The following is a 27,157-nucleotide window of genomic DNA, read 5'->3' as shown; positions in this document are numbered from 1 at the left end:
GCAATCTCAGAAGAAAGTTATTTTCCATCTTCTTTTTAAAAGGTAAAAGGTAAAGGCCCTCCCGTTGATCGTCGATTTGCTCGAGCGGGCCCAGTAACGTCTCCATTGGAGACTTTGTTGTTACTGTGTCTGGCATATTGAATGCTCTCGGTAGCTTGCCGGGCTCTCCGAGAGGGGCGGAGGAATCGAACTCGGGTCGGCCATGTTGGCCTCTTGTAAGGCGAACACCCTACCCGCTGTGCTATCGCCCCAGCCCTTCTTTTTAATTTTTAATTTAATTTTAATTTTTAATTTAATTTTAATTTAAAATTTAATTTAATTTAAATTTAATTTAATTTAAAAAAGCCTTCTTTTTAATTTTATTATTACTTTTTTTGGACCATACCTGGCAGTTCTCAGGGTTTACTTCTGGTTCTGCCCTTAGGGAATACTCCTGGCTCAGAGGGTGCCATGGGATTGAACCTGGTCAGTCAGGTTCAAGGTCAAGTGCCCCACACAATGTACCATCACTCTGGCCCCTATTATTTTATTATTAAATTTTTTTTTCTGTCAAGTTCCGTGGGACTGGTTGTGGCAGCCCACCTGGAGCATCTGAGCTGGCCAGGGCTGCTGCTGCATCACCACCACTGGGATCCAGAGGGCGCAGGGCTACCAGTGGGTCAACCTGGACCCTCTGGGTGGAAGCATCAGCAGCCTGATGGGGTCTTCGGGCTTCCTGACACACCAAAGTCATCACAATGCTTCTGGCTGAACTCCAACAACTTGGGACAAACTTTTCTAAGAAAGCACTGTAGCACTGTCCTCCCGTTGTTCATTGATTTGCTCGAGCGGGCCCAGTAACATCTCCATTGTGAGACTTGTTATTGTGTTTGGTATATCGAATACGTCACAGGTAGCTTGCCAGGCTCTCCAAAAGGGGCAGAAGAATCAAACCCGGGTCTGTTCGATCGGCTGTGTGCAAGGCAAATGCCCTACCTGCTGGGCTATCACTCGAGCCCTCTAAGAAAGCAAACCACCAAAATTTAGGTATAAGAGAGCCACACCCACAAACCACCTCAGGTCCTACCATACAAGCTCATTTATTGGCCTGCTCTAGAAACTCTTAAATAAATCTCAAAAGAGATCAAAATGACACAGTAAATCTTCCTGGACCTGTAAATAGCTGAATCAAGCAGAACACAGAGCAGGGCAGGTTAGTGCATGCAGATTTTGTGACTGAAATATCCAGGCTTTCTTAGAGTTGGGATGGGTTACCTCCCCACACCTCCCTGTACTTCTGGAAGCCCTGATAGTCACATCCACACCCCAAAGCTGCCACGCAGTTTAAAAAAAGCTACTCTGGGGGCTGGAGAGACAGAACAGCAGGTAGGGCATTTGACTTGCACGCGGCCGACCCAGATTCAATTCCCAGCATCCCATATGGTCCCCTGAGCACTGCCAGGAGTAACTCCTGAGTGCAGAGCCAGGAGTAACCCCTGTGCATGGCCGAGTGTGACCCAAAAAGAAAAAAAAAGCTACTCTGAGGGAACAGGTGAGTCCCACCCCCCGCCCCCCAATAAAGCCCCAAAACCCTCCAGAACTCAATTGCCACCATGCTCACAATCAATCGCCACAGGCTTGACAAGCTTCATCTGTGAGGTTTTTTTTTTCTTTTTGGGTCACACCCAGCAATGCACAGGAGTTACTCCTGGCAGTGCTCAGGGGACCATATGGGAAACTGGGAATCGAATCTGGGCTGGGTCGGCCACATGCAAGGCAAATGCCCTACATGCCCTACCTGCTATGCTATCGCTCCAGTCCCTCATCCATGAATTTATCTGCTGAAAAACCCAGATATGCAAAATTTGTGACTGAAATCTCCAGGCTCTCTGAGTTGGGAATGGGTAACCTCTCCCCCATCTCCCTGCACTTCCGGTAGTTGACAGTCATGCCCATGAACTGCCTCTGGTGCCATTTAATCTTATTAATGGCCATGAATCAGAGACTCACAAATAAACCATGGAAGAGAAAGAGAGCAACACACAGCAAAGATGCCTATGGACCCCAACATCACCATCCAATTAAAATTTCAATTCTTGCTGTGATCACACTATTTAGAATCTTAGAATCTCTGCAGTGCACAGCCGGCTTAATGGCCTAATGGCTACAGGGAGATAAAACAATCTTCACACACTTTCCACTAAAGAAACTATTTTGGATCATCTTTAGCAGATTATTCATAACAGGCAATACAATGTAAATTATTATGTTCTGCTTTGGGGGCAGGCTTTGGGGATCAGGGTGGAATAATTCGAAATATGGTGATGGTAAGATAGTGTGGTGGGACTGGTGTTGGAATACTGAGTGTAGTCAACAATTGTGAACAACTTTGTAAAAAATATACTGAACTCCCTGAACAAACAGGATGACCTCGTAGTACCTTTTGTGCACAAAGGGGGGGGAGAAGTGGGGGGAGAGAGAGAGAGAGAGAGAGAGAGAGAGAGGAGAGAGAAGTGCCGGCTATAGAGGTAGGCTGGGGACAGTCGGGAGGTGATAAGAGGTAAACTGGGGTCATTGGTGCTGGGAAATGTACACTGGTGGAGGATGGGTGTTGGAACTTTTGTATGACTGAAACCCAATCATGAACAGTTTTGTAATGGCTTATCTCATGGTGAATCAATTTAACAAACAAAAAACAAGAACAGGCCTTCACCACACAGAGTATGTGCTCAGCCCATTGAGATATCTCTCTGGTTCTATCTGTACATTTTTAATTTGGGTTGTAAATTTGTGGGGGGGGAGCTCAAAGGTAGAAAAATACATAAACTTTGCAGCAAACAATAGAGATATATCACTTATTTTATCATTTAGTGACCCTAAATAGCCAAATACGTCACCCTAGGTTTTGCACGCAAACTTACAGAACATGAATCCGTTGGTGAATCAGGTGGTCCTATAATCTGTTCCTTGATAAAGCAAATATCTTCTTCAGGAACAAGTCCATAGTGTTGCATGACATCTTTGAGTCCATTAGACTTTATTAAGTGCTCAAACATCTGAACTGAGCCTTGTTCATGCTAGGGAAAATCAGAATATAATGTTATAAACCCACTCAACTAGGGAACCCAGGTTATCTAAATAACTAGATTCCAGGTAGTTCAGTAAGGCTATACTACATAATAGTCTTGCCAATATTTTGAAAGATAACGTTGCAGATATTTTTTAAAAATCTGTTACAGGTCAGAGAGATGGCTTAGTGACCAAGGGGTTTTGCCAAGCATGTGGTCCCCTGTCAGACATATGGTCCCTTGAGCAGTGCCAGGAGTTAGCCCTGACAAGAGCCAGGAATAGCCCCTGATCATTGGTGAGTATGGTCCAAACACTGGTCAAAACAAATTCTTTCAGATTTGGAGCTAGAGACAAAATGTAAGATTTAAGGTTCTTGCATGCAGCTGACCCCAACACTGTATGGTTCAAGGAGTACCCTCTGAGCATCACCAAGTATGGCTGGTGAACCCAACACCCCCCTCCATAATCTGTTAGTTTTTATTTTACTGGTCTAAATGTTTTATAAATCATGATAAAAGGTAAAAAAGGCCCTCCCGTTGATCGTCGATTTGCTCGAGCGGGCCCAGTAACGTCTCCATTGGAGACTTTGTTTTTACTGTGTTTGGCATATCGAATACTCTCGGTAGCTTGCCGGGCTCTCCGAGAGGGGCGGAGGAATTGAACTTGGGTCGGCCATGTTGGCCGCTTGTCAGGCGAACGCCCTACCGCTGTGCTATCGCTCCAGCCCAATACAAAATAAATTATTTTGGTTATATTTGATAATACAGTATAATTATTTATAGCATGTAGAATATTATGAGATCCTACAAGAAGCATTTCATTTTAATGGATTTATAAAAATCCAAGTGTTAATTAAAAAAAAAGGGTAAAATTCAAGTTATATTTCTTGGGGGCTGGATTGATAGCACAGCGGGTAGCGTGTTTGCCTTGCACGCGGCCGATCCAGGTTCGAATCCCAGCATTCCATATGGCCCCCTGAGCACTGCCAGGAATGATTCCTGGGTGCAGAGCAAGGAGTAACCCCTGAGCACCGCCGGGTGTGACCCAAAAAGCAAAAACAAAACAAAACAAAACAAAACAAAACAATTCAAGTTTATTTCATCAAGTGTTCATCAGGGGTTACTCTTGGCTCTGTACTCATGAATTATTCCAGACAATGCTTGGGGGAACTATATGGGATGCCACGGATAGAAGTGGAGTCAGCTGCGAACAAGGGAAACACCCTACCCACTGTAATATCATTTTATCCCTGTACTGGCTACTTTTAAAAAATTATTTTATTAACTATCAAACAGATGAATACATACCGTCCACTTCACATCTGGGCGAGCAAGTGGAATAAATCTTCCATCAAACATATGAGAAAATGGACCATGACCTTAAAAAGAACAAAAAAAAGCAACACTTTTTATTTTTTATTTTTTTGCTTTTTGGGTCACACCTGGCGATGCACAGGGGTTACTCCTGGCTCTGCACTCAGGAGTTACTCCTGGCGGTGCTCAGGGGACCATATGGGATGCTGGGAATTGACCCCAGGTCAGCCTCAAGCAAGGCAAACGCCCTACCGGCTGTGCTATCTCTCCAACCCCTGCTTTTTTTTTTTTTTTTGGTCACACCCAGCAATGCACAGGGATTATTCCTGGTTCATGCACTCAGGAATCACTCCTGGCCATGCTCGGGGGACCATATGGGATGTTGAGAATTGAACCTGGGTCGGCCGCGTGCAAGGCAAATGCCCTCCGCTGTGCTATCACTCCAGCCCAAAAGCAACACTTTTTAGAATAAGAAAAATGTTTATAAACTGGTAAAAAATGTGAATCTATGTATCTTTTTTAAAAAAAGTTTTTTTTTGGAAATAGGACAGATTTTATTTGGAGGTTTTTGAAGGTGTGGAGCAGAGGGAAAGTGTGAAGCATGAGAGTAACATGCTCAAAGGGAACGTGGGCTTCGTCAAGGGCCAAGAGAGCCCCTACACACATCCCAGCATTAGATAGGAAAGTACACACCTCAAAAGGGGAGATGCAGATACCACATGTGCTCAGTCACATGGGCACAGAGCACATGGGCTCAGGCAGCATATATGCGCCTCAAAAGTGTTTTTCTCTTTGGGCCACACCTAGCAGCGATGAGTGGCTATTCCTGCTCATTGCTCAGGGTTCATCTCTGGCAGTGCTTTGGGATAATGTAGCGCAGTGATCAAACACAGGTCCCCTGTATGCAAAGTATATGCTCCTGTTCCTCGGACTATCTCTCCAGCCCATAAAACAAGTCTTTTTTTTTTTTTTACCACACCCAATGATGCTCAGGGGTTATTCGTGGCTCTGTACTCAGGGATCACTCCTAGTGGTGATCAGAGGACCATATTAGGTATTTGGGATCAAACCTGGATTGGCTGTGTGCAAGGCAAATGCCTTACCTGCTATACTGTCACCAAGGCCCCACTTAAAAGTGACTTTATAAGGTCCACATCCAGCAGTGCTTGGCCCAGCACTGTGGCTCTGTCTGTTTCGGCCTTGAACCTAGAAAGGCAGCAGTGCTGGGATGCGGGCAGGTGTGTATGTGTCTTTGTGTGTGTCTTTATATTTTCTAGTTAAACTGAATTTTAATATAAATAAATGATTTATAAATATATCATGAAAAGGGACAAATGCTGAGTCAGGAACATAGCTTAATGGCAGATGCATGACCTGCAGGTGGAAGACTGTTTGGCCCTCAAAAAAAAAACAAACAAAAAAGGACATATTATCAGAAGTTTGTGGAAAGTAAGCAAACTCTACAATGAGGGGTGTTTGACACATCAGAACTTTCACCGCTCTGAAAGAAGATAAATTTATGTAACCAAAATTAATAACAAAAACTTGGCATTTAGACTTTGTGGATTAGAGAAGCAGCACTTCAAAAATAACCTACTGTGGTACAGAAAATAAATATCAATTTATTTTATTACTTCATCCTAACCTAATTTTTTGGTGGGGGTTATGCGAAACTGAATGCAAGTCTACATACATGTAATAAATGTAAGTTACACACTCCACACTTCACATCACCAGGCTATAAAATTATCAATAGGGGCCAGAGACAAAATACAAAGGCTATGACCCTGGTTCATCCCCAAAACCATAAATGGTCCCATGAGCATCTATAGGAGCGATCCCTGAACACAGAGCCAGGAATAAGCCATGAGTACTGCTGGTGTGGCCGAAAATTTCCCCATATTTATCTATATATATGTACATATGTATGTATATGTATGCAGATATACATATACATATGTCTATATATAAATATATAAATTTTGGGGGCAGAAGAAATAGCTCAACAGGGGGGCTAGAGCAATAGCACAGCGGGTAGGGCATTTGCCTTGCATGCGGCCAACCCAGGTTCGATTCCCAGCATCCCATATGGTTCCCCAAGCACCACCAGGAGTGATTCCTGAATGCATGAAACAGGAGTAACCCCTGTGCACAGCCGGGTGTGACCCAAAGAGCAAAAAAAAAAAAAAAAAAAAAATTAAAAAATAGTTCAACAGGTTACAGTGTATCCTTTACATATGGGAGGCTCAAGTTTAGTCCTCCCATCCCATGGTGACCTGAGTACCTTCAGGAGAATGAAGCATGAAGCCCCAAGTAGGCCGTAAATCCTGCCAAGTGTGGCCCAGAAACTAAGAAAATAGATAAAATAATCCATTAATAAACCAACAAATACACATGAAATCAGGGCCTTTCTCAGATTTTGATGATGTGGACAATCAAAAATGGCGATTAATACTTTACCATATTCGTAAGTGATTTCAGCACTCCACAACACACAACCAGAACAGTGCCTCAATTAACAGTGAACACCCCAATCTAGATATGTGCAAACCGTGATGAGCACAGCAGCTCATGAAGGAACACCACAGTCCAACAGGTGATCCCTGGCGAGCAGCACAACCAGGAATGAGTGTGCAACTGTCATCATCATAATAACAACAATGATGAGAAGGGAAGTGGAGAGAAATAGAAAAAAAAATAATAAATTAAGGGGGCTGGGGAGATAATATAGTGGGCAGGGCGCTTGCCTTGCACACAAGCAACCTGGTTCAATCCCTGGCACCGCATATGGTCCTCCAAGTCCTACCAGGAGTAAGCACAGACCCAGGAGTAAGTCTTGATCGCAACTAGATGTAGATCAAAAACAAAAACAAAAAAGGAACAAAAAACCCCACCAGGGCTGGAGTGATAGTACAGTGGGTAGGGCGTTTGCCTTGCACATGGACGACCTAGGTTCCATTCCCAGCATCCCATTTGGTCTCCTGAGCACCTCCAGGAGTAATTCCTGAGTGCAAAGATAGGAGTAACCCCTGTGTATCACTGGATGTGACCCCAAAAAGCCAAAAAACAAAACAAAATAAACAAAAGAAAACCAAAAAACCCACCAATCATTTTTGTATTTTTCTGGGTTAGGCTTATATTTTTAGTTTCAATGAGACATAATATGTGTTGAGGAAATAGCTCAAAAAGCACAAGCTTTGTATGTAAGTGGCTTGGATTCAATACCAAACACTGCATGTTTCAGCAAAAAAGGAAATTTAAAAAGAGAGAAAAAGAGAGACGTCTAGGAATAGGAAGATGGCTCAAAGGGCTGGAACATGTGCTTTACATGTCAGAACCTGTGTTCAATCCTCAGCACATGTTTTCCAGCCTCAAATACAGTCCCATGGCCCCAAGCACTGAGCCAGGGAGCCAGGAACAGCAGCCAAGACCCTGCAGGGCTTTAGCAAGAGTACAGTGGGTAGGGTGCTTGCCTCACACACAGCTGACCTAGGTTAGATTCCTGGCATCCCCTATGATATTGATCCTTCAAAAGTTATTCCTGAGTGCAGAGCCAGGGGTAACCTCCGAGCATAATGGGATGTGCCCCCCACACCTCTGCAAAAAAAAAGAAGAACCTGTAGGTATAGTCCAGAAACAAAAAAACAAGTGTGGGGGGGAGGGGAGAGACGGGGGGGGGGCAGGAGGGGAGAGAGAGAGAAAGGGAGGGAGGAGAGATACAATGCTATGGTTTTATACAACAACTTTGGCTCTTTGGGGCTGGAATGATAGCACAGCGGGTAGGGCGTTTGCCTTGCACGTGGCCCGACCCGGGTTCGATTCCCAGCGTCTCATATGTCCCCTGAGCACGGCCAGGAGTAATTCCTGAGTGCACGAACCAGGAGTAACCCCTGTGCATTGCTGGGTGTGACCCAAAAAGCAAAAAAAAAAAAAAACCAACTTTGGCTCTTTGTATAACTTACCAAGATCATGACAAAGCCCAGCAATCTGAACACAGAGTATATCTCGAGGACTTATCTTCAGCTCTGGCTGCTTTTCATGCAGCTCACGAAGTAGACAACCTGCAAGATATCCTACACTGCAGAGGAAAAATAAGTCACTATTTTAATTGAAAGATGAATACTTTGGTTTCCAGAAACTTAATTGATTGTGGGGGGGGGGGGGCAGTTTGGCATACACCTGGAAGTGCTCAGGGCTAACTCCTGGTTCTGCACTCAGGAGTCACTCGTGGTGGGGCTAGGAGGAACATATGGGTTACCAGGGATCGAGCCTAGGTCAGTCACTACCCTGCTGTACTCTCACTGGCCCTGATTTTCAGAAACTTCAGTGTTTCTCAAGTGTCCCAATATATCTCTAAGATTACTTAACTAAATAGTTTCTATCAAGAACTAGGCAGGATCTAGAAATATGCAGGAACATACACAGAACCCCAAAAGCAAGTCCTCTTGTTTTAGCATCACTCATAAAGAAATGTAATAGGGGCCGGAGTGATAGTACAGCAGTCAGAGCGTTTGCCTTGTACGTGGCAGAATTGAGTTTGATCTCTGGCATCCGGCATCTCATATGGTCTCCCAAGCACTGCCAGGAGTAATTCCTGAGTGCAGAGCCAGGAGTAACTCCTGAGCGTCGCTGGGTGTGACCCAAAAAGCAAAAAAAAAAAAAAGTAATAATGGACTGGATAGTGTCACATCACAGAGCGTAAGATTTGCACACAGAAGGATGGGGTTTGATCCTTGAGCACTGACAAAAGCAAACCTGGTACTTTGCCAGAGTAACCCCTAGGTAGCACTGTAGCACTGTCCTCCCATTCTTCATCGATTTGCTCGAAAGGGCACCAGTAACTTCTCACAACAAACTGTGAGACTTGTTACTGTTTTTGACATATCAAATACTTTTTAGGGAGCTTGTCAGGCTTTGCTGTGTTTTCCCCCCTGGTAGCAAGGTGGCTGCCGCCTCAGTGCTTATTGGAAAGCCAGGTGTGAGCCAGCATTGATGGGGAAACTGCAGTCTCATGGGAAGGGGGGTGGTACTGGCTCGTCCTTCGTGCCCTATGGAGGTCATGAGTTGCCCCCCACGAGCGGCTCTCTGGCAGAGCCATAACACCAGATGCACAGAAACCAATCTCGTAATTATCTGGCTCTTTGCAGAAATCCAATATTGCGAGGCCACTATTGCGGCCACGTGAGATTATATTATTCCCATAACCAGCTACAGAAAACAAAGTATTTCACAATGCCTTTTCAGCAATTCTGATTGTTGGGGGGGGAATTCTAAACAATAATGGTGCATCTTTTGTCGAAATAATGAATGTAATCAATGTAGAGAATAGTTAAGTGGAAATCATCTGCTTCACAGGCATTGGGAGGGGGCGTATATTGGGGTTCTTGGTGGTGAAAAATGAGTACTGGTGAAGGGAGAGGTGTTTGATCATTGTGTGACCGAGACTTAAACCTGAAAGCTTAGTAACTTTTCCCACAGTGATTCAATAAACAAATATAAGAAAAAATAATAAATAAAATTATGAAAAAAAAAAGGTAAGATGAAGTTTATACCCAATTCAATCAGCTAATCAGTGGCTGAATAAATAGCAGTACTCCTACATAAAAAAAAAAAAGATACTCTTGGTAGCTTGCCGGGCTCTCCACAAGGGGCGGAGGAGTCAAACCTGGGTTGGCCGCCTGCAAGACAAATGCCCTACCCGCTGTGCTATAGCTCCAGCCCCTAGTTATCACCCAAAAACCAAAACCAAGGGCCAAAGTGATGGCACAGTGGGTAGGCATTTGCCTTGCACACAGCTGACTCAGGTTTGATCCCCGGCACCCCACATGGTCCCCTGAGCACTGCAGGAGTAATTCCTAAGTCAGGAGTCAGTCCTGAGTATCGTCAGGTGTGGCCCCAAAACAAAAACAAATAAAAAAACCCAAACCAAATCACACCCCCCACCCCCAAATTTATATTATGGTGTTAGAGAGATAGCTCAAAGTGCTAGTGCACATCTTTGCATTTGGGAGACCCGGGTTCAGTCCTAAGCAACACATTGTCCCCCAATATCATGGGATACAATCCCTAAGAAACATGTACCACTTGGTATGGCCATGAGTATTGCCAGGTTTGGGCAACTTCCCCACCCTCAAAAAAGGAACTTATACTTAAGAAGTAGTAGGCTGGAGAGAGTACAATGGAACAGTGGGTAAGGCCCTTGCCCTTGCATGTGTTGACCCAGGTTCAATCCCTGGTACCTCAGATGGTTCTCCAAGTACCACAAGGAATGATCCCTGAGTGCGGTCAGGAATAAGCCCTGAGCACTGCCAGGTGCTCCAAAATAACAACAATAACAAAAGCAGTACTTTCAAATGGCAAACAATTCCAAAATCCTTAAATAAAAATGGCAACAAATTCATAGCAATAATTTCTGGGGCTGAAGCGATAGTACAGATATAGGCCTTGCACACGGCCAACTTGGATTCAGTTCCTGGCACCCCATTTAGCCCTCCCAAGAACTGCTATGACCAATCCCTAAACACTGCTGGGTGTGGCTCCAAAGCAAAAACAAAGTTAAAAAAATATTTCTATCAATGTCGATAAACCAAACTCTCCTACTAGGCATACAGCAGCTGGATAGATCAGGAAACAAAAATCCAACCTCTTGCTGCTTACAACAGTTACACCTGATCTCTCATGACAAACAGGCTGAGTAAAAGTAGAAAAACAAACATACAAATTAAAGGGGAACTTTAAAATGCGGGGACAGCTATACTTTATCAGACCAAATTATGGCTGCTATTTCATCCAAGATAAAGTAATAAGGTAGAGATAGACATTATATATTATATATACTGCTTATATAAGAAGACTTAACTCAGGGGGCTAGAGTGACAGCACTGTGGGTAGGGCGTTTGCCTTACACGCGGCCGACCCAGGTTCGATTCCCAGCATCCCATATGGTTCCCCAATCACCGCTGGGAGTAATTCCTGAGTGCATGAACCAGAAGTAACCCCTGTGCATTGCCGGGTGTGACCCAAAAATAAAGCAAAAAAAAAAAAAATTGTTCTGCCCTAAACCGAGAGTTGCATACAAGAAGAGACAATTGCTACTTTGTTGGCTTGGTAGGACCCAGTAAGTTTTTAATAAGCATTTGTTCAGGACTATGAACATTTGAGCAAAAACATGTTCTAACTAATTAAAAATATTACAAGGCGAAGACAGAGATTTACACAAATAACACACAGATTAAGGTGCTTGTCTTATATGCAGTCGACCTGGTTTGAACCCTGTACATCACATGGTCTCTGAGTACCATCAGGAGCAAACCCCTGTGCAGTGAGGATGTGGTCCAAAGTCCCACCCTACCACCAAAAAAATTTAAAGGGGCTAAGAATGCCCCTTCAGTGACAGAAGATATGCCTTGTACATATGAAGCCCTGGATTAGATCCCTTGTACATCTCCCCCCAAAATGGTTCAAAACAGGCAAGCACAAAATAAATAGGAACAGGAGAGAGCTCAATGAACTAAGCACATGCTTTGCATGCAGAAGGCCTGCTCAATTCTCAGTACCACATCAGGTACATGATCACCCAAGCACTGCTAGCAGCAAGCTGGAAGCAGACTCAGCCCCCTTGGATGTGACCAAAGAAACAAAACAAAAATACAATATAACTAAGTAATATACTGCTAATATTTCCTAGAAAACTGTTCAGCTTATATCCACTGGCTCTACATTTCATAATGAAAAGGCAGATCAAAGTTTTAGTCTAAGGGTACATAACAAAGATGCTTTTTATCTAAGCCTGTGAATACTTTTTTTGATTTGTACATTTCCTGACAGGTAAGAAAATTATCTGGTTTAACTGGTTGGAGAAATAATATAGGAAGTAAGGCATTTGCCTTGCATGCAGACACTTTAGGCAACCCTGCTTATATCCCTGGCACTGAATATGGTTCTCTGAACACTGCCAGAAGTCAATTTGAGCACAGTCATGAAAAGCCCCCGAGCACTGCTGGGCATGGCCCCCAAACCAAAATAATAGTAAAAAATAGGTAAAGGTAAGGTAAAGGCCCTCCCGTTGATCATCGATTTGCTCGAGCGGGCCCAGTAATGTCTCCATTGGAGACTTTGTTGTTACTGTGTCTGGCATATCGAATACTCTCGGTAGCTTGCCGGGCTCTCCGAGAGGGGCGGAGGAATCGAACTCGGGTCGGCCATGTTGGCCGCGTGCAAGGCAAACGCCCTACCCGCTGTGCTATCGCTCCAGCGATAAAATAAAATAAAAATAAAATAAAGATAAAATAAGTACAGCAAAGCAAATCAAAGCATTAGTGTTCTCTTGAATAAAATTATTATTCATTTATAAAAACTATTCTTGGGGGCTGAAGAGAATAGTTAAGGCACTTGCCTTGCACGCAACCAAGGTTTGATTTTGTAGTACCATATATGGTCCCCTGAGCCCAGCCAAGAGTGATCCCTGAATGCAGAGCCAGGATTAACCCTGAGCACACTAGGTATGGCCAAAAAAAACAACCAACCAACCAACCAAACAAACAAAAACAAAAATCCCTGACTACTCTTGGGCTGGAGATTTGACACAGTGAAAAAAAAGAATACCTAGGTTATCAAGAACTTCATTTAGATCCCCAGAACCACACACACACACACACACACACACACACACACACACACAGCCAGTTCTCTAAAAGAGGAGTCATTCATTTCATAACACAGAGAAGGAACTTAATGATGAAATTCCCCCCACCCAATTCTTACCCTAGACTATGTTCAAATCGATTGTGTGAAGCTCCTGGGAAAACATAGTAACCGGCTCCCAACTGTTTAATATACCGAAGCCGCTGAAACTGAGGAGTGTCAATGATTCGGATGAGGAGAGGATGAAGTTCAATGTGGCCATGGACAGGGTCATTAATTACCTAGAAAATTGTGTTTAAATGAATTAACAATAGTGAGAAACGATACGATATGATACAAGTCCATCAAAAATCTGTGCAGCTATTCCTATTCACAATGCACAATTAAAACTACTTAATTGTTCTCAAGAGTAACACTAAGGGAAAGAACAAGATAATTACCTTATTTATGTATCACTACCAGACAGACCAAGTATATTGGACCTGGGTATATCTTACTTCTTCCTAATGGATTCTAATAACAGAAAGATAATGATTTCAATCATTTTATTATGGATATGATTTAATAAGTCTTTAATAAGAAGGGTCCCATCTATTTAAGTCAAGCATCCATATTTAGCATACATAATTAGATCATAATAGCCATAAGACTGCAGGAAAGGAGTCTACTTTTTTGGAAAATATATCTAGATAGTAACCAATAAGTATGACAGTTTAGAAAAGGTGGGAGTGGGGCTGGAGCAATAGCACAGCAGGGAGGGCATTTCCGGCCCACCTGGGTTCGATTCCCAGCATCCCATATGGTCCCCCGAGCACCGCCAGGAGTGATTCCTGAGTGCAAAGCCAGGAGTAATCCCTGAGCATCACCGGGTGTGACGCAACCCCCCCCCCCAAGAAAAAAAAAGGTGAGAGTGAGAGATAACAAGTAGGGCATTTGCCTTACACACAGTGGACTTGGGTTTGATCACGCGCACTGCATATGATCCTCCCAAGCCCCACCAGGAGTGATCCCTGAGTGCAGAGGTAGGAGTGTGCCTCAAACAAAAAATCATTCAATCTTACAGGTGAAGGACCTTGCCTAGTTTACAGTTAAATTCTCAGAACCCACTCACAACACACTCCCTGGGACATAGTAGGTACTCCACATCTTACAGGTCTGAAACTAAGTGAGGGGTGGGGAACTCCTATTGGTGTTTAGGGCTTACTCCTGACTCAGAGCTCAGGGATCACTCCTGGTGATCAAGAGACTATATGGGGTGCCAGAAACTGAACCCACATTAGCCGTATGCCAGGCAAGAACCTTACCCACTTCTATACCTCCAGCCCCTAAGTTTTCTTAACTTTACAGATGTGAAAACCAGAAATTTATTTTTGCCTCTTCTTTTGGGTTTTCAGATCTCACCTGGCAGTGCTCAGGGACTCTTCTCCCAGATAAAACACTACTACTTCATGCAAAGCATGAGGTCAGCCCACCTCTCTCTGTCCCTAAAATCATGATACATGTCTTTACGTTCCCAAGCACTATCAGGAGTGACCCCCAAACACTGAGTCAGAAGTAGTACTCAGTCCATCAAAAATCTGTGCAGCTATTCCTATTCACAATGCAAAATTAAAACTACTTAGTTTTTTTTTCTTTTTTGCTTTTTGGGCCACACCCAGCGATGGTCAAGGGTTACTCCTGGTTCTGTACTCAGGAATTACTCCTGGCGGTGCTTGGGGACCATATAGGATGCCGGGGATAGAACCCAGGTTGGCCGTGTGCAAGGCAAACACCCTACCTGCTGTATTATCTCTCCGGCCCCAACCTACTTAATTGTTTTTAAGTAAGAATAACAACAACCAAAAAAGAGGGCTGGAGAGGTATTTCAAGAGGTTGGAGCAAGCTGGGAGCACAGGTTCGATCTCTAGCATCACATTTCCCCCCAAGCACTAATCTGGAAGTAGCCCCTGAGTACTACTAGATTTAGCCCCCAAATAGATAGAAACTTTACTTATGGTATTAAAATCACCCTGAATCAGAAGTGGAGTCAGCTCAAAGAACTGCAATGCATACTTTTCATATAAGATCACAGGTACCACCTGGCACCCTCTCACCTGGCTCCCCTCATCCCTCACTCATGACCCACACCAGCACCACCAGGAGCGACCCAGAACACCAAGGGAATGCCCTGGGAGTAGTCTCTGAGCACACCAGGGTGACCTAAACCTAAATAAATAAAATGGAATCACCCCAAAGAGCCTGTGAAAAAATGCACACTGCTGGATCTTCATTCTAAATCCATCATATCAGAACTTCTGGGATGGAGGCTGGGAAGTTAACTGTTATAATGCTTCTCAGGACACACAGGTATTAAAAACTGGGCTTTTGATGCCTGAAAGTCTAAGAGTTTGAAAAGAAACAGTTTTAGATAGATTAAACTTTAGGAATATATATATATCAATCTTTTGGACTAATATTGGATCAAAAAAATGCCCAAAACTGATAAGGCAACTTGGCACATCTTTAAAAATTATTCTATAAAGGCCCTCCCGTTGATCGTCGATTTGCTCGAGCGGGTCCAGTAACGTCTCCATTGAAGACTTTGTTGTTACTGTGTCTGGCATATCGAATACTCTCGGTAGCTTGCCGGGCTCTCCGAGAGGGGCGGAGGAATCGAACTCGGGTCGGCCATGTTGGCCGCTTGTAAGGCGAACGCCCTACCCACTGTGCTATCGCTCCAGCCCTAAAAATCTTTTGGCTAAGATCAAGTGTAGTAAAAATTATTCTATGGGCGCCAGAAAGATCATACAGAGGTTAGGTGCTTGCTGCTTATCCTATCTGCCAAGTTCAAATCCCTAGCACTGCCATGGTCCCCTGCATACTATCAGCAGTCACTCTGGAAAAGCCAGGTGTGGAACAATACCTGTTTCCCCAGGCCCCCAAATTATTCTATGACAAAGAAGTTACTCGGGCAATGTGTGTCAGTGTGGGAGATTGTCAAAAATTTGTTCTGTGGGGGGCCAGAGAAGAAGTATAATGAGTAGGGAGTTTTGCCTTGCAGGTGGCTGACCCAGGTTCAATCCCTGGCACCCCAAAAGGTCCTGCAAGCACTGCCAAGACTGATTCGAGTGCAGAGCCAGGGGTAAGCCCTGAGCACTGTGGGTGTGGGTCTATACCACCAAAACCAAAATCTATCTGTATATCTATATCTATACCTAGATATAGATATATTGTTCTATGGGACTGCATGTTAGGCTCTGCGTTCAATCTGTAGCACAAGAATAATAGCATCTGTTCTATGAAAGCTTTAGACTGTTACTTATGATGTATAAAGTGTTTGAAAGCATGCAAAAAATAGCTAAGTATTGCTTGTGACTATACATACATAAGTAATAAAAGTAAAAAGCACCCAGGATAGTGATTAGGCACCAAATCAGGATGCATATTTCTGAAGGGAAAGATCAGAAAGGGTATAAAAGAGACCTCCAAGCATTTCTAGTACCTCACTCTGAATTAACAGAATGAAGCAAAGTAAGAAGGACATTAAGATTCAACGAGCTGAGTAGTGGTCTATTTATGTTCTTCTATATGCTTAAAGTAAATTTTCTTTTGGCTTAAAGATCATGAGATAGAACAGAGAGATAGAATAAGGGTAAGGCTGTTGCCTTGAAAGTGGGTAACCCTAGTTTGAACCCACTAACCCCTGTCCCCAGAGCACTACTGGATATAACCCTCTAAGCATAGGGCATAGAGCCAGGAGTAGCTCTAAAGCATCATTAGGTATGGCCTAACCTCACCAGAATTAGAAATAAATATACTGTGCTTATTTTAGAACATGTAGGATTCATTACTCAAAATCTTATTAAGATTTCCTTCCATTCTTCGAAAAATTAATTGCATAATGGTCATATTACTTTATACTTAAAAATTATAATAGGGGTTAGAAAGATAACATGGTACTTTCTTGCTTTGCATGCAGCCAGTCCAGGTTCAATCCCTGGCACTGCATATGGTCTAATATGCAAGTCCTAGTAGAAGTGAACCCCAAGCACAGAGCCAGGAGTAAACCCTGAGCACAGGTTTGTAGGACCCCAAAACCAAAACTAAACAAATTTTTAAAAAATGAAAGTACAGAATCCTCCTTAAAGAAACATAAAATTATTAAAAGGAATGAGGGTGAGAGATCGTATAAGGGTTAAGGAAGCCTAGTATACACCCAATCTGGATTTGATTATATGAACATTCTATAATCAAACATTATATGAACCTAAAGTATCGCAGGGTGTGGCTCTCGAGTACTGCATGATTGTTGGGGTATCTGGATATCCCCAGAATCAAAGGTACTGCATCCTCAGAATTTTGCATTAAGCCACTGGTCCAGCTGGCCAAGACAGAATCACCAGTGGGTCCCCAGAAGCCTGAACATTGCTGGTGAGATCCCCAAAATAAATAAAATTTAAAAACAAGTAAGTTCAGATCCCTCTTACCTTCATATCAGCATTCAGTTGTTGTAATAATTTTCTTAAACCCTTTCTCTTTTCCAAGGAACTAAAATTATGACAAGAAAAGCAAATATGTCATTATTTGCATAATAATAATTCCTGGAATTAATAATAGTATATAATCAACTCTAGGATACTATATTAACAGAAGAAGAAATTAGATTAAAAGAAACAATTGAATGTTGACACATACTCCTTGATTTTTGTTGTTTTGGGGTCACACACAGCGATGTTCAGGGGGGGTTACTTTTGGTTCTGCACTCAGGAACCACTCCTTACAGTGTCTGAGGAGGGACCATATAGGATGCTGGGGATTGAACCCAGGTGAGCCACGTGCAAGGCAAGTGTGCTACCCACTCCTCAAAAACATACTCCTTTGAGAAATTCTTCCTGTTGAGTAGCCCATTACTTTACTGACATAATATTATTTATGTATCATTCAATAAATAATGAATGATAGCTGGAGCGATAGCACAGTGGGTAGGGCATTTGCCTTGCACACAGCTGACCCAGGTTCGATTCCTCCGTCCCTCTTGGCGAGCCCGGCAAGCCACCGAGAGTATACTGCCCACACCACAGCCGCAGAGCCTGGCAAGCTACCCGTGGTGTATTCGATATGCCAAAAACAGTCAACAAGTCTCACAATGGAGATGTTACTGGTGCCTGCTTGAGCAAACTTATGAAAAACGGGACAACAATACTACAGTGCTATCATTCAATTAAAACCTAAAGAGGAATTTTATATATATATATATAGCATATATATATATATATAGTGTGTGTGTGTATATATATATATATATATAAAACACATAAACATTCCCCCACACATTTCTTGTTTTGTATTTTGCAACAGAGTAAAATACTTTATTTCCTAGAAATTTTTTTTGGGGGGCTATACCTAGCCCTTATTTGGGAAGCCCTATACCCAGTGGTGCTCAGAGGCATGTAATCAGTGCATCCAAATGCAAAGCAAGTGCCTTACCTTTTCTACTATTTCTTGGTCCCCAAATAAATTATTTGTCTGGTTTTGGGGGGGTCACACCTGGTGATGCTCAGGACTTACTGCTGGCTTTGTGCTCAGGGGTCACTCTTGGTGTGGCTCGGTAAGCCAGATGCAGTACTAGGATCCAGCGTCTTACTGTGTACGTAATGTCAACCACGTGTACTATCTGCGGTACCTGTGTTTGCCTTGCATGAGGCCGACCCGGGTTCGATTCCCAGCATCCCATATGGTCCCCTGAGCACTGCCAGGAGTAATTCCTGAGTGCATGAGCCAGGAGTTACCCCTGTGCATTGCCGGGTGTGACTCAAAAAGCAAGCACTGTAGCACTGTCCTCCCACTGTTCATTGATTTGCTCGAGCAGGCACCAATAACGTCTCACAACAAATTGCAAGATTTGTTGTTACTGTTTTTGGCATATCGAATATGACAAGGGTAGCTTGCCAGGCTCTCCGAGAGGGGCAGAGTAATCAAACCCAGGTTGGCTGCATGCAAAACGCCCTACCTGCTGTGCTATCCCTCCAGCCCCTATGAATAGTACACTAATTATTTGTTTTGTTTTGGAGACACACCCTGCCTGCTGGATCTGGGCCTAGGGGCCTCTCCTGGCAGAGCTGGGACCCAATCGGGATCTGTATGCAAGACAAGCGCCTTAACACCTGTGCTATCTCTCCCACTGTTTCTTTTTTTTTTTTAAATTTGCTATGGTGCTAATGTTTCTGCTCTGGAAAAACAAAGTTACACACTTTCACCACCACCAACTGCTGGTTCAGATTTGACACAAACAGGATATAGGTGTGAGCTTCTGAAGAAGAAGATCAAAAAGCAAAAAAAAAAAAGAGAGAGAGAGAGATTGGCTAGAGAGATAGCTCCTGCTTTGAATGAAGGAGGCCTGAGTTAGATTCCTAGCTCTGCATGGTCCCCCAAACACAACCAAAGTGACTCTAGAGCACAAAGCTGGGAGTAGCATCTCTCCAGCTCAGGACCAAATGGTATATCCCCAGAAATCCCCCCAAAAGTTAATATCCTTAAATTCATCTTTTCCCCCCACAACATACTTTCATTATCATTTAGTAAGCAATAGTGCATGAAGTATAATCTTTTGTTTTGTTTCTTTAGTTACTGTTACCAAAAACAAGGTTTAGCTAAATTTAGCTAAGTAGACTTGCAGAAGTAAAGACTGTATTTTATCCTTGCCAATTTTCTACTAGAAGTGCTCATTTTAAGTAACATTTTATATTTGACAGTATACTGAGATCTGTAAAATGAACCATCCTAACCTAGATCCTAGAAATTCCAGGCCATGCATAGAAATATCTACCATATATATAATTCACAAGGGCTTATCATGTACATCCACTGTCTATTATTATTATTGTTATCTGTTGGATACTGGGCTGGAGCAATAGCACAGCGGGCAGGGCGGTTGCCTTGCAAGCAGCCAACATGGCCGACCCGAGTTCGATTCCTCCGCCCCTCTTGGAGAGCCCAGCAAGCTACCGAGAGTACCTCGCCCACATGGCAAAGCCTGGCAAGCTCCCCGTGATGTATTCTATATGCCAAACACAGTAACAGGTCTCACAACATTACTGGGTGGGCCTGCTTGAGCAAATCGATGAACAACGGGAGGACAGTGACAGTATTGGATATTAATCTTAAGTGTTTTAGGCTTCATCAGTGAACTGCCTCTTTACCTCCTCCCAGTGAGGCTTATAGTGCTCTGGTGAGCATCCCTAACACCCTGAGTTTACCTTTAACCATTCCTTTACGTTTTATACCTCATTGTCACATTCTCCAAGTCAATCTTGGTTACTTGTAATCAACGCTTTCTGGTAGTTCTGGATTTTGTATTTATAAGTGAAGTACTTGCTTTTCTACTTCTCCTATAGCCTTCTCACATTTTACTATGGAGCAATGTTCTTTGCTTAAACACAGAAAGATCTTAATGCTATGATCCTAATATTTGGGAGTTGACTGACTCTGAAATATATCTACTTCTGTGCAACCGTCATAATTACTTGACTCAGACTTTGGTTGTTGTAGTTCCTAACAACCCAAGAGGGAGGTCCTGGGGCTGGAGCAATAGCACAGCAAGTAGGGTGTTTGCCTGGCATACGGCCGACCCAGGTTCGATTCCCAACATCCCATATGGTCTCCTGAGCACTGCCGGGAGTAATTCCTGAGTGTAGAGCAAGGAATAACCCCTGTGCATCGCTGCGTGTGACCAAAAAAGAAAAAAAAAAGGGAGGTCCTGCCGTGGGACTGGGATGGACCAGGGGAGAGTGGCGAAAGTACCCTGGTATCAAAATCGAACAGTTTAGAAAGCATACATGCATGGTCTTGATGCAAGCTGTTATGACAGTAAGAGACAGGGCCCCGTAACTTAATTGTTTGATATATATGACTAGAAGGAAAGAGAAAAGCAATATAGATATCCCTGGGAGACAGAGTGTCTCCTTGAGTTTATCTCTTCCAGAGAATTGCCACTACTGGAATGTTTTACCTCTGTAAATTACACGGACATGCAGTCCTATACCTCTGATCCCTTCAGATGTTCTATAAGTATGCTTGCAGCTCTGCATTAAATGGGCCATTTTCACCATCAGGCTGTGGCCCCGTCTCTCTGCTGGGCAGGCCTGGGGAGGATGAGAGGCAGCTCTCGGCCAACGAGTGCACGTGTCATCACACAGCACCCACACATTGTTTTGTGAATTCACAATCATCCATTTCACATGTGCTGATATTGAAGGATTAAGTAACATGCACAAAATCAACAATTAACAAATATCAAACTGCAGTGTCTCTAAATCTAATACCACGGATACAATCCAGTCTTGGCTTTTGGAAAACCAGCAAATATGTTCAAGATAGGACTATAGCGTTGATGTTTCTCACCAACATTTTGTTCAACCTACCAGGTTTTTTTTTTTTTTGTTTTTTGTTTTGGGGCATACAGCAATGCTCCGGGGTTACTCTGGGCTCTGCACTTGGGAATTACTCCTGGCGGTGCTTGGAAGACCATATTGGTTGCTGGGGATTGAACCTGGGGCTGGCTGCATGCAAGGCAAGTACTCTACCCACTGTACAGCTCCTTATAGAGCTTTCAATACACTGTAGCACTGTCCTCCTGTTGTTCATCAATTTGCTTGAGCGGGTCCAGTAATGTCTCTATCGTGAGACTTGTTGTTACTGTGTTTGGCATATTGAATACATCACAGGTAGCTTGTCATGCTTTGCCGTGCAGGCAAGATACTCCCGGTAGCTTGCCAGGCTCTCTGAGAGGGGCGGAGGAATCGAACTTGGGTCGGCCGTGGGGGCCACGTGCAAGGCAAATAACCTACCCGCTGTGCTAGCTCCTTATAAGTATTATTAAATACAAGATTTTCACATCATAAACTGGCAGAGGGTTCTATTTTGTTTGGGGCAATATACTATGATATCTAAGATAGTCCCAAGTTTGGTTCTCAGGAACCATGCAGTACTGTGAATTGAAACCTGGGCTCCAATGTGCAAAGTATGTGCACTAGCACTGTGAGCCATCTCTTCAGCCTAGGGGAATTTTTTTTCTTTTTGGGTCACACCAAGCATTGCTCAGAGGTTACTCCTAGCTCTGTACTCAGGAATTACTCCCGGCAGTGTATGTGGGACTATATGGGATGCGGGGAATTGAACCCGTATAGACCACCTGCAAGGCAAATGCCCTACCCACTGTACTATCACTCCAGTCTGGGGGAATTGTTTTTTATCTGGCAGATTTTTATCTGGGCAGATTTCTGAGCTATACCCACAGGTGCTGGGGGCTCACTCCTAGCAGTGCTTGGGGTATTCTAACAGATGTTGGTTGCATGCAAGGCAAATGTCCTACCTGTTGTAATACCTCTCAGGCCCCATAAGAGGGAAGTTATAAAGCACTACAGATGACTGGGCATAGTAGCAATAACTCAAAAGGTTAGCTTTGCATGTAGGAGGTCAAAGTTCAAACCCCCCAGAAGAGCTTGTTCTGAGCACCACAGGGGGATGTGACACAAGCACTATGCAAGGAGTCCAAGCACTGTGGGAGAGGAGCGGAGGTGTGGGGGGTAAGAAAGGTAAAGGGGGCAGAGAGATAGATAGCAGGTAAGGAACCTGCCTTGCAAGCAGCTGACCCGGGCTCAAATCCCCATACCACATCTGGCCCCCCAAAACCCACCAGGAGTGATCCCTGAACACAGATTCAGGATTAAGCCCTGAGCACAGCCAAATATAGATCCAAAACTAAAAAAATAAAAACAAGCCTCGGGGCCAGACTGAAGCAATAGTACAGTGGATAAGACATTTGCCTTGCATACACCCAACCTGGGTTTGATCCCCGACATCCCATATGGTGTCCTGAACACTGCCAGGAGTAATTCCTAAGTGCAGAGCCAGGTGTAGCCCCTGAGCATCGCTGGCTGTGACCCAAACAAGGCTCACAGATTAATAAAAACAGTAAGAAGAACAGCAATGAATTTTGGTCTTTGCCAGTGTGCTAGATTACAATGTCAATTTATAGGTCTTACCTTACTCCAAGATTTTCAAGGTCAGAATCATCAATAGAGGGCAGTTGTAAGCCTTTAATTTGCTTTTCTATAGAAGAAAAGGGGAAAAAATAGATGAATTATTTCAATGTTTACTTTTTTTGTTATTTTGGTTCCAAAATAGAACTCATGGGGCTGGAGCAATAGCACAACGGGTAGGGTGTTTGCCTTGCACATGGCCTACCCGGGTTCGATTCCCAGCATCCCATATGGTCCCCTGAGCACCGCCAGGGGTAATTCCTGAGTGCAGAGCCAGGAGTAACCCCTCTGCATCGCCAGGTGTGACCCAAAAAGAAAAAACACAAAACAAAACGAAACAAAACAAAAAATAAAATAGAACTCATGGTCTTAAATATCTGAGGCATATGCTTTCCTACACTCTGGCCTTTGATTTCACTAATTCAAGCATGAGCTTTTTAAAAAATTTCTTTCAGGCTGGATCCACAAGAATCTATTCAGAATAATACTTATGAGGGTCAGATAGCTAAATGAATTGAGGTGTATGTTTACATTCAGGAGCCAGAAGTTTGATTCCCCAGGACTGCACTGACCCCAGCACCACCAGGAATCAGGTTCAAATTCCACCACTTAAAATAAAAAGCATTGTGTACCCACTACATACCCATAGACTGTGTCAAATAATTTTTTTACCATACCCATCAGTGCTCAGAGATTACTACTGGCACTGTGCTCAGGGATCATTCCACGGATGCTTGGGGGACCATATACAGTGCCAGGGATCAAACCAGAATCAACTGTGTTCCAGGTAAGTGGAAATCACCAGAATCTTTGAAAAGCTGAACAAACCAGCAAGGGAAATGGTGTCAGTGGACTCTTACAGGATGGTGAGCACTGCTCTTAGCCATTGCATATTGCACTTTTTCAGTGCTTTCTCAGATTTAGGTTCAGGGACCTAAATCTCTCTCTGTAGGAGAGAGAAGTCTGACTAAAATTTAGTAAAGACAAAACAAACAGTAATAAATGAGCAACGGTGAGATCACAGAGATAGTACCAAAGGTAGAGGGCTTAACTGGCATGCAGCCAATACCAGTTCTATCCCCTGAGCACTGCCAGGGGTCGCTCTGGTTCCCAAGTATCACTTGAAGCCCTTCCCTACCTCCCAAAAAAAGCAATAAGCAATTGTAAAAACTTGCTCAGTTTTTTTTTTTTTTTTGGCTTTTTGGGTCACACCTAGCGATGCACAGGGGTTACTCCTGGTTCATGTACTCGGGAATTATTCTTGGCCGTGCTCGGGGGACCATATGGGAGGCTGGGAATCGAACCCGGGTCGGGCTGCGTGCAAGGCAAAGCCCTACCCACTGTGCTATCACTCCAGCCCCTTAAACTTGCTCAGTTTTTAGCAATAAGATCATGAAGTATGGGGCCAGAGAGATAGCTCAACTGATAGAGCACATGATTTCTAAGCGGGAAGCCTGGGTTTGATTCTTGGCATCACATGATCCCTGAGCACCAATGGGAAGTAAGTTCCCAGCATTTCTGGGTACAGTCCCTAAACCAAAATCAATAAATCAGAAAGATAAAATAATGAAGCATCTTCTGTAGATTGCAGACTCTGTTTAAGGTAAAAGATCATTCTGGAAGCTGATAAAATAATTTACAGAAAAAAAGAAACACCACTGAAACTACGTTATCATCACAAAAAAATATAAAATACTTAATCCCTGCCTGTTGCTACTCAGAGAAAAACAAAATGTCAGGGCTGGGGAAATAGTATAGAGGCTAAGACACTTTTGGGGCCAAAGAGCCAGCAGGCTTCACACCTGACCCAGGTTCAGTCCCTGCACTTCATATGGTTCCCCCAAGCTCAACCAGGAGGTAAGCCCTGAGCACCGCTGGGTGTGGCCCCAAAACCAAAAAGTGACAACAACAAAAGGACACTTTCGAATCACTGGCACTAGGTTCAACTTCCGCCACCACATAAGGTCCCCTAGCATTGTCAGGGGTCACTCCAGAGCAGAGTCAGGAATGGCCCTTGAGCACTGCTAGGTATACGCGTGGGGGAGGGAGGATGCTGCAAACTGAATCTAGAAGTAGAGGAAAACAAAAAGGTAAAGGGAAAAACAACTTGTGGTATCATTCATGCTGTGTCTCTTTTACTCTAGAACCAGTTAAGTCCCTCAGATCCTAAATCAGAGAGAAAATAAGTTTCTCGGGCAGCAATTGCAAATTTCATCCCCCTACAGCCAAGTTACCAAATTTGCAAGTCCAAGCATTTTCTGATTTGAATACCTAAGAGGAAAAGCCAGGGGGCTTTAGCATCACCAGCCCCACAGGAAGTTGAGTCATTACCCAAGTAATCAAGAAGATGAAATGACTTTGAGTCAGTAAAGTCGATGAAAACAACTAATGGGCCAGAGAAATAGTAGAGCAGGCAGGGCTCTAGCCTTGCACCTGACCAACCCAGGTTGGGGTTCCATCCGGAGCACCCTGCACCAAAGTGATTTCTGAGTATAAAGCCCCCAGGGAAGACCTTGAGCACAGCTGGGTGTGGCCGAAAAACAAGCAAAAATATTTTGTTTTGTTTCTTGGTTTTGGAGCCACATCTGGTGATGCTCAGGGGTTACTCCTGGTTCTGTATTCAGAAATTAATACTGGCAGTGCTGGGGAGACCATCTGGGGTGCCAAAGATTGAATGGTGGGGGGCATTTAGCCCTGGTCCCAGCCAAAAGCATTTAAAAAAAAAAAAACAAACTCACACCTACAGGGACCGGAAAGAGAGCTCAGTGGAGGCAAAGTACTGGCTTTGCACACACCAGACATGGTTTAGGGTCCCTGGGTACCCCCAGGTGTGACCCCAGTGCCAGAAAAAATTAACAAATAACTTGCACGCTCCTCCCAAGGAATAAGACCATATTGGGGGCTCCAGGGAGCTCTGCGGTGCGCTGGACTGGGAACCTGCGTTCTCTGTAGGTAAGGACAGCAGACTTGGGAGAGGCCTCCCGCGGGGCTTCGGTAGCCAGTGAAGATTCAGAGATGAAGCCAACGCATCCCTTTCGCCAAAGCACAACTTGGGGCAGAGAGGAGGAGAGAAAAAATAAACAGAAACTCCAAAGCAGAAGGAAGTTCAGCTGCTCTCGGGAATGACAGCACCACTCCTATCTTGGTCTGCGCCAGGGGTTCCCAGAAGGATCTGGCTTGCACCACTCAGTTCCAGTAAAAGATCCCTGGGCCAAAACCCCCTGGAACTCTGCCTGTGGGGGTACTGGAGGGATAACACAGTGGGTAAGGGACTTGCCTTGCACGGTCCACCCCAGGTTCGGTCCCTGGCATCCCATCTAGTCCCCAGAGCACCGCCAGGCGCAGAGCCAGGAGCAACCCCTGAGCATGGCCAGGTGTGTCCCCCACCCCGCAAAAAAAAAAAGAGACCCATCTGTCTTCTTTGCGCCAACAAAATGCACCCCCGACTGCAACCGAGGCTACCTGGATGGGTCCAGCGCTCCTGGGGATGGGGGTGGGGGCGGGGAGGCGTGCCTGATCGCAGACTCTGGGGAAAGAACCTGGAGGCGCGGGGGTGGCTGCTTCCTCCCCACCCCACCCCTGCAGGGTCAGCACCCCCATCTCCGCCGCGTCCCGGCTGGCTGGCATTCCCCGAAGCTCGCAGTTTTCCGCTCCCGGGCGCACGCTCAGCGCCGCATCCCGGTTTCACCTTCCTTCTTTCCCTCGGGCGCCTCCCCAGGGTGCCGCCCGCCTCCGGGCACCCTTCCCGGCCCTCCCAGTGGCCCCCCAGTCCCGAGCCCGCTCCGCGCCGCCTCGGGTGTCCCTTCCGCGCCTCAGGTCGTCTCTCCCGCGGCGCCTCAGGTCACCCCCGGGGCTGTCGCCCTTCCCCGCCTCGGGCCCCGTCCGGGCCTCGCTGCCCCGACCTCCGGGCACCCTCTCCTCGGGTCCGGATCGCGACCCTCTCGGCCCCGCCACCCCTCAGCCCTCGCGCTACCTTGGCAGCGCCTCAGCAGCTCGGGATCACCGAAGCCTTGGCTGCTGAGGTACCAGCACACCTGCTCCGTGTCCCACTCGCGGTAATCCGGGGGCAGCCTGGGCCCCGGGGACCCGTCGCCGGCGGCGGGCGGGGTGCCCACGCTCGGGGTCCTGGGGCTG

The 27,157-nt window shown here is 44.8% G+C and overlaps 1 protein-coding gene across 2 annotated transcripts in view; it reads right to left on the bottom strand.

Annotated features, from left to right (window-relative positions):
* Positions 1 to 23,054, bottom strand: part of SAMHD1 (SAM and HD domain containing deoxynucleoside triphosphate triphosphohydrolase 1) — a 49,680-nt gene extending 26,626 nt beyond the window's left edge. Inside the window, exons 1-6 of one of the 2 annotated variants that reach the window (XM_056121302.1) lie at positions 23,027 to 23,054; positions 17,471 to 17,531; positions 13,125 to 13,285; positions 8,324 to 8,439; positions 4,356 to 4,426; positions 2,901 to 3,056 (exon numbers count right to left, since the gene is read on the bottom strand). In XM_056121302.1, the coding sequence (XP_055977277.1) occupies positions 2,901 to 3,056; positions 4,356 to 4,426; positions 8,324 to 8,439; positions 13,125 to 13,285; positions 17,471 to 17,476 (510 nt within the window). In that variant the 5' untranslated portion in view covers positions 17,477 to 17,531; positions 23,027 to 23,054. Of the gene's footprint in view, positions 1 to 2,900; positions 3,057 to 4,355; positions 4,427 to 8,323; positions 8,440 to 13,124; positions 13,286 to 17,470; positions 17,532 to 23,026 lie in introns of those variants that run through there. The other variant, XM_056121303.1, reaches the window with a different exon arrangement.
* Positions 23,055 to 27,157: the final 4,103 nt, after the last annotated feature.

The sequence above is a fragment of the Sorex fumeus genome, unplaced genomic scaffold, assembly GCF_029834395.1.
Source record: "Sorex fumeus unplaced genomic scaffold, SorFum_2.1 ptg000044l, whole genome shotgun sequence".
Taxonomy (NCBI): Eukaryota; Metazoa; Chordata; class Mammalia; order Eulipotyphla; family Soricidae; genus Sorex; species Sorex fumeus.
The sequence above is the reverse complement of the archived record's forward strand: the minus strand, read 5'-3'. Positions and strand labels throughout refer to the sequence as shown.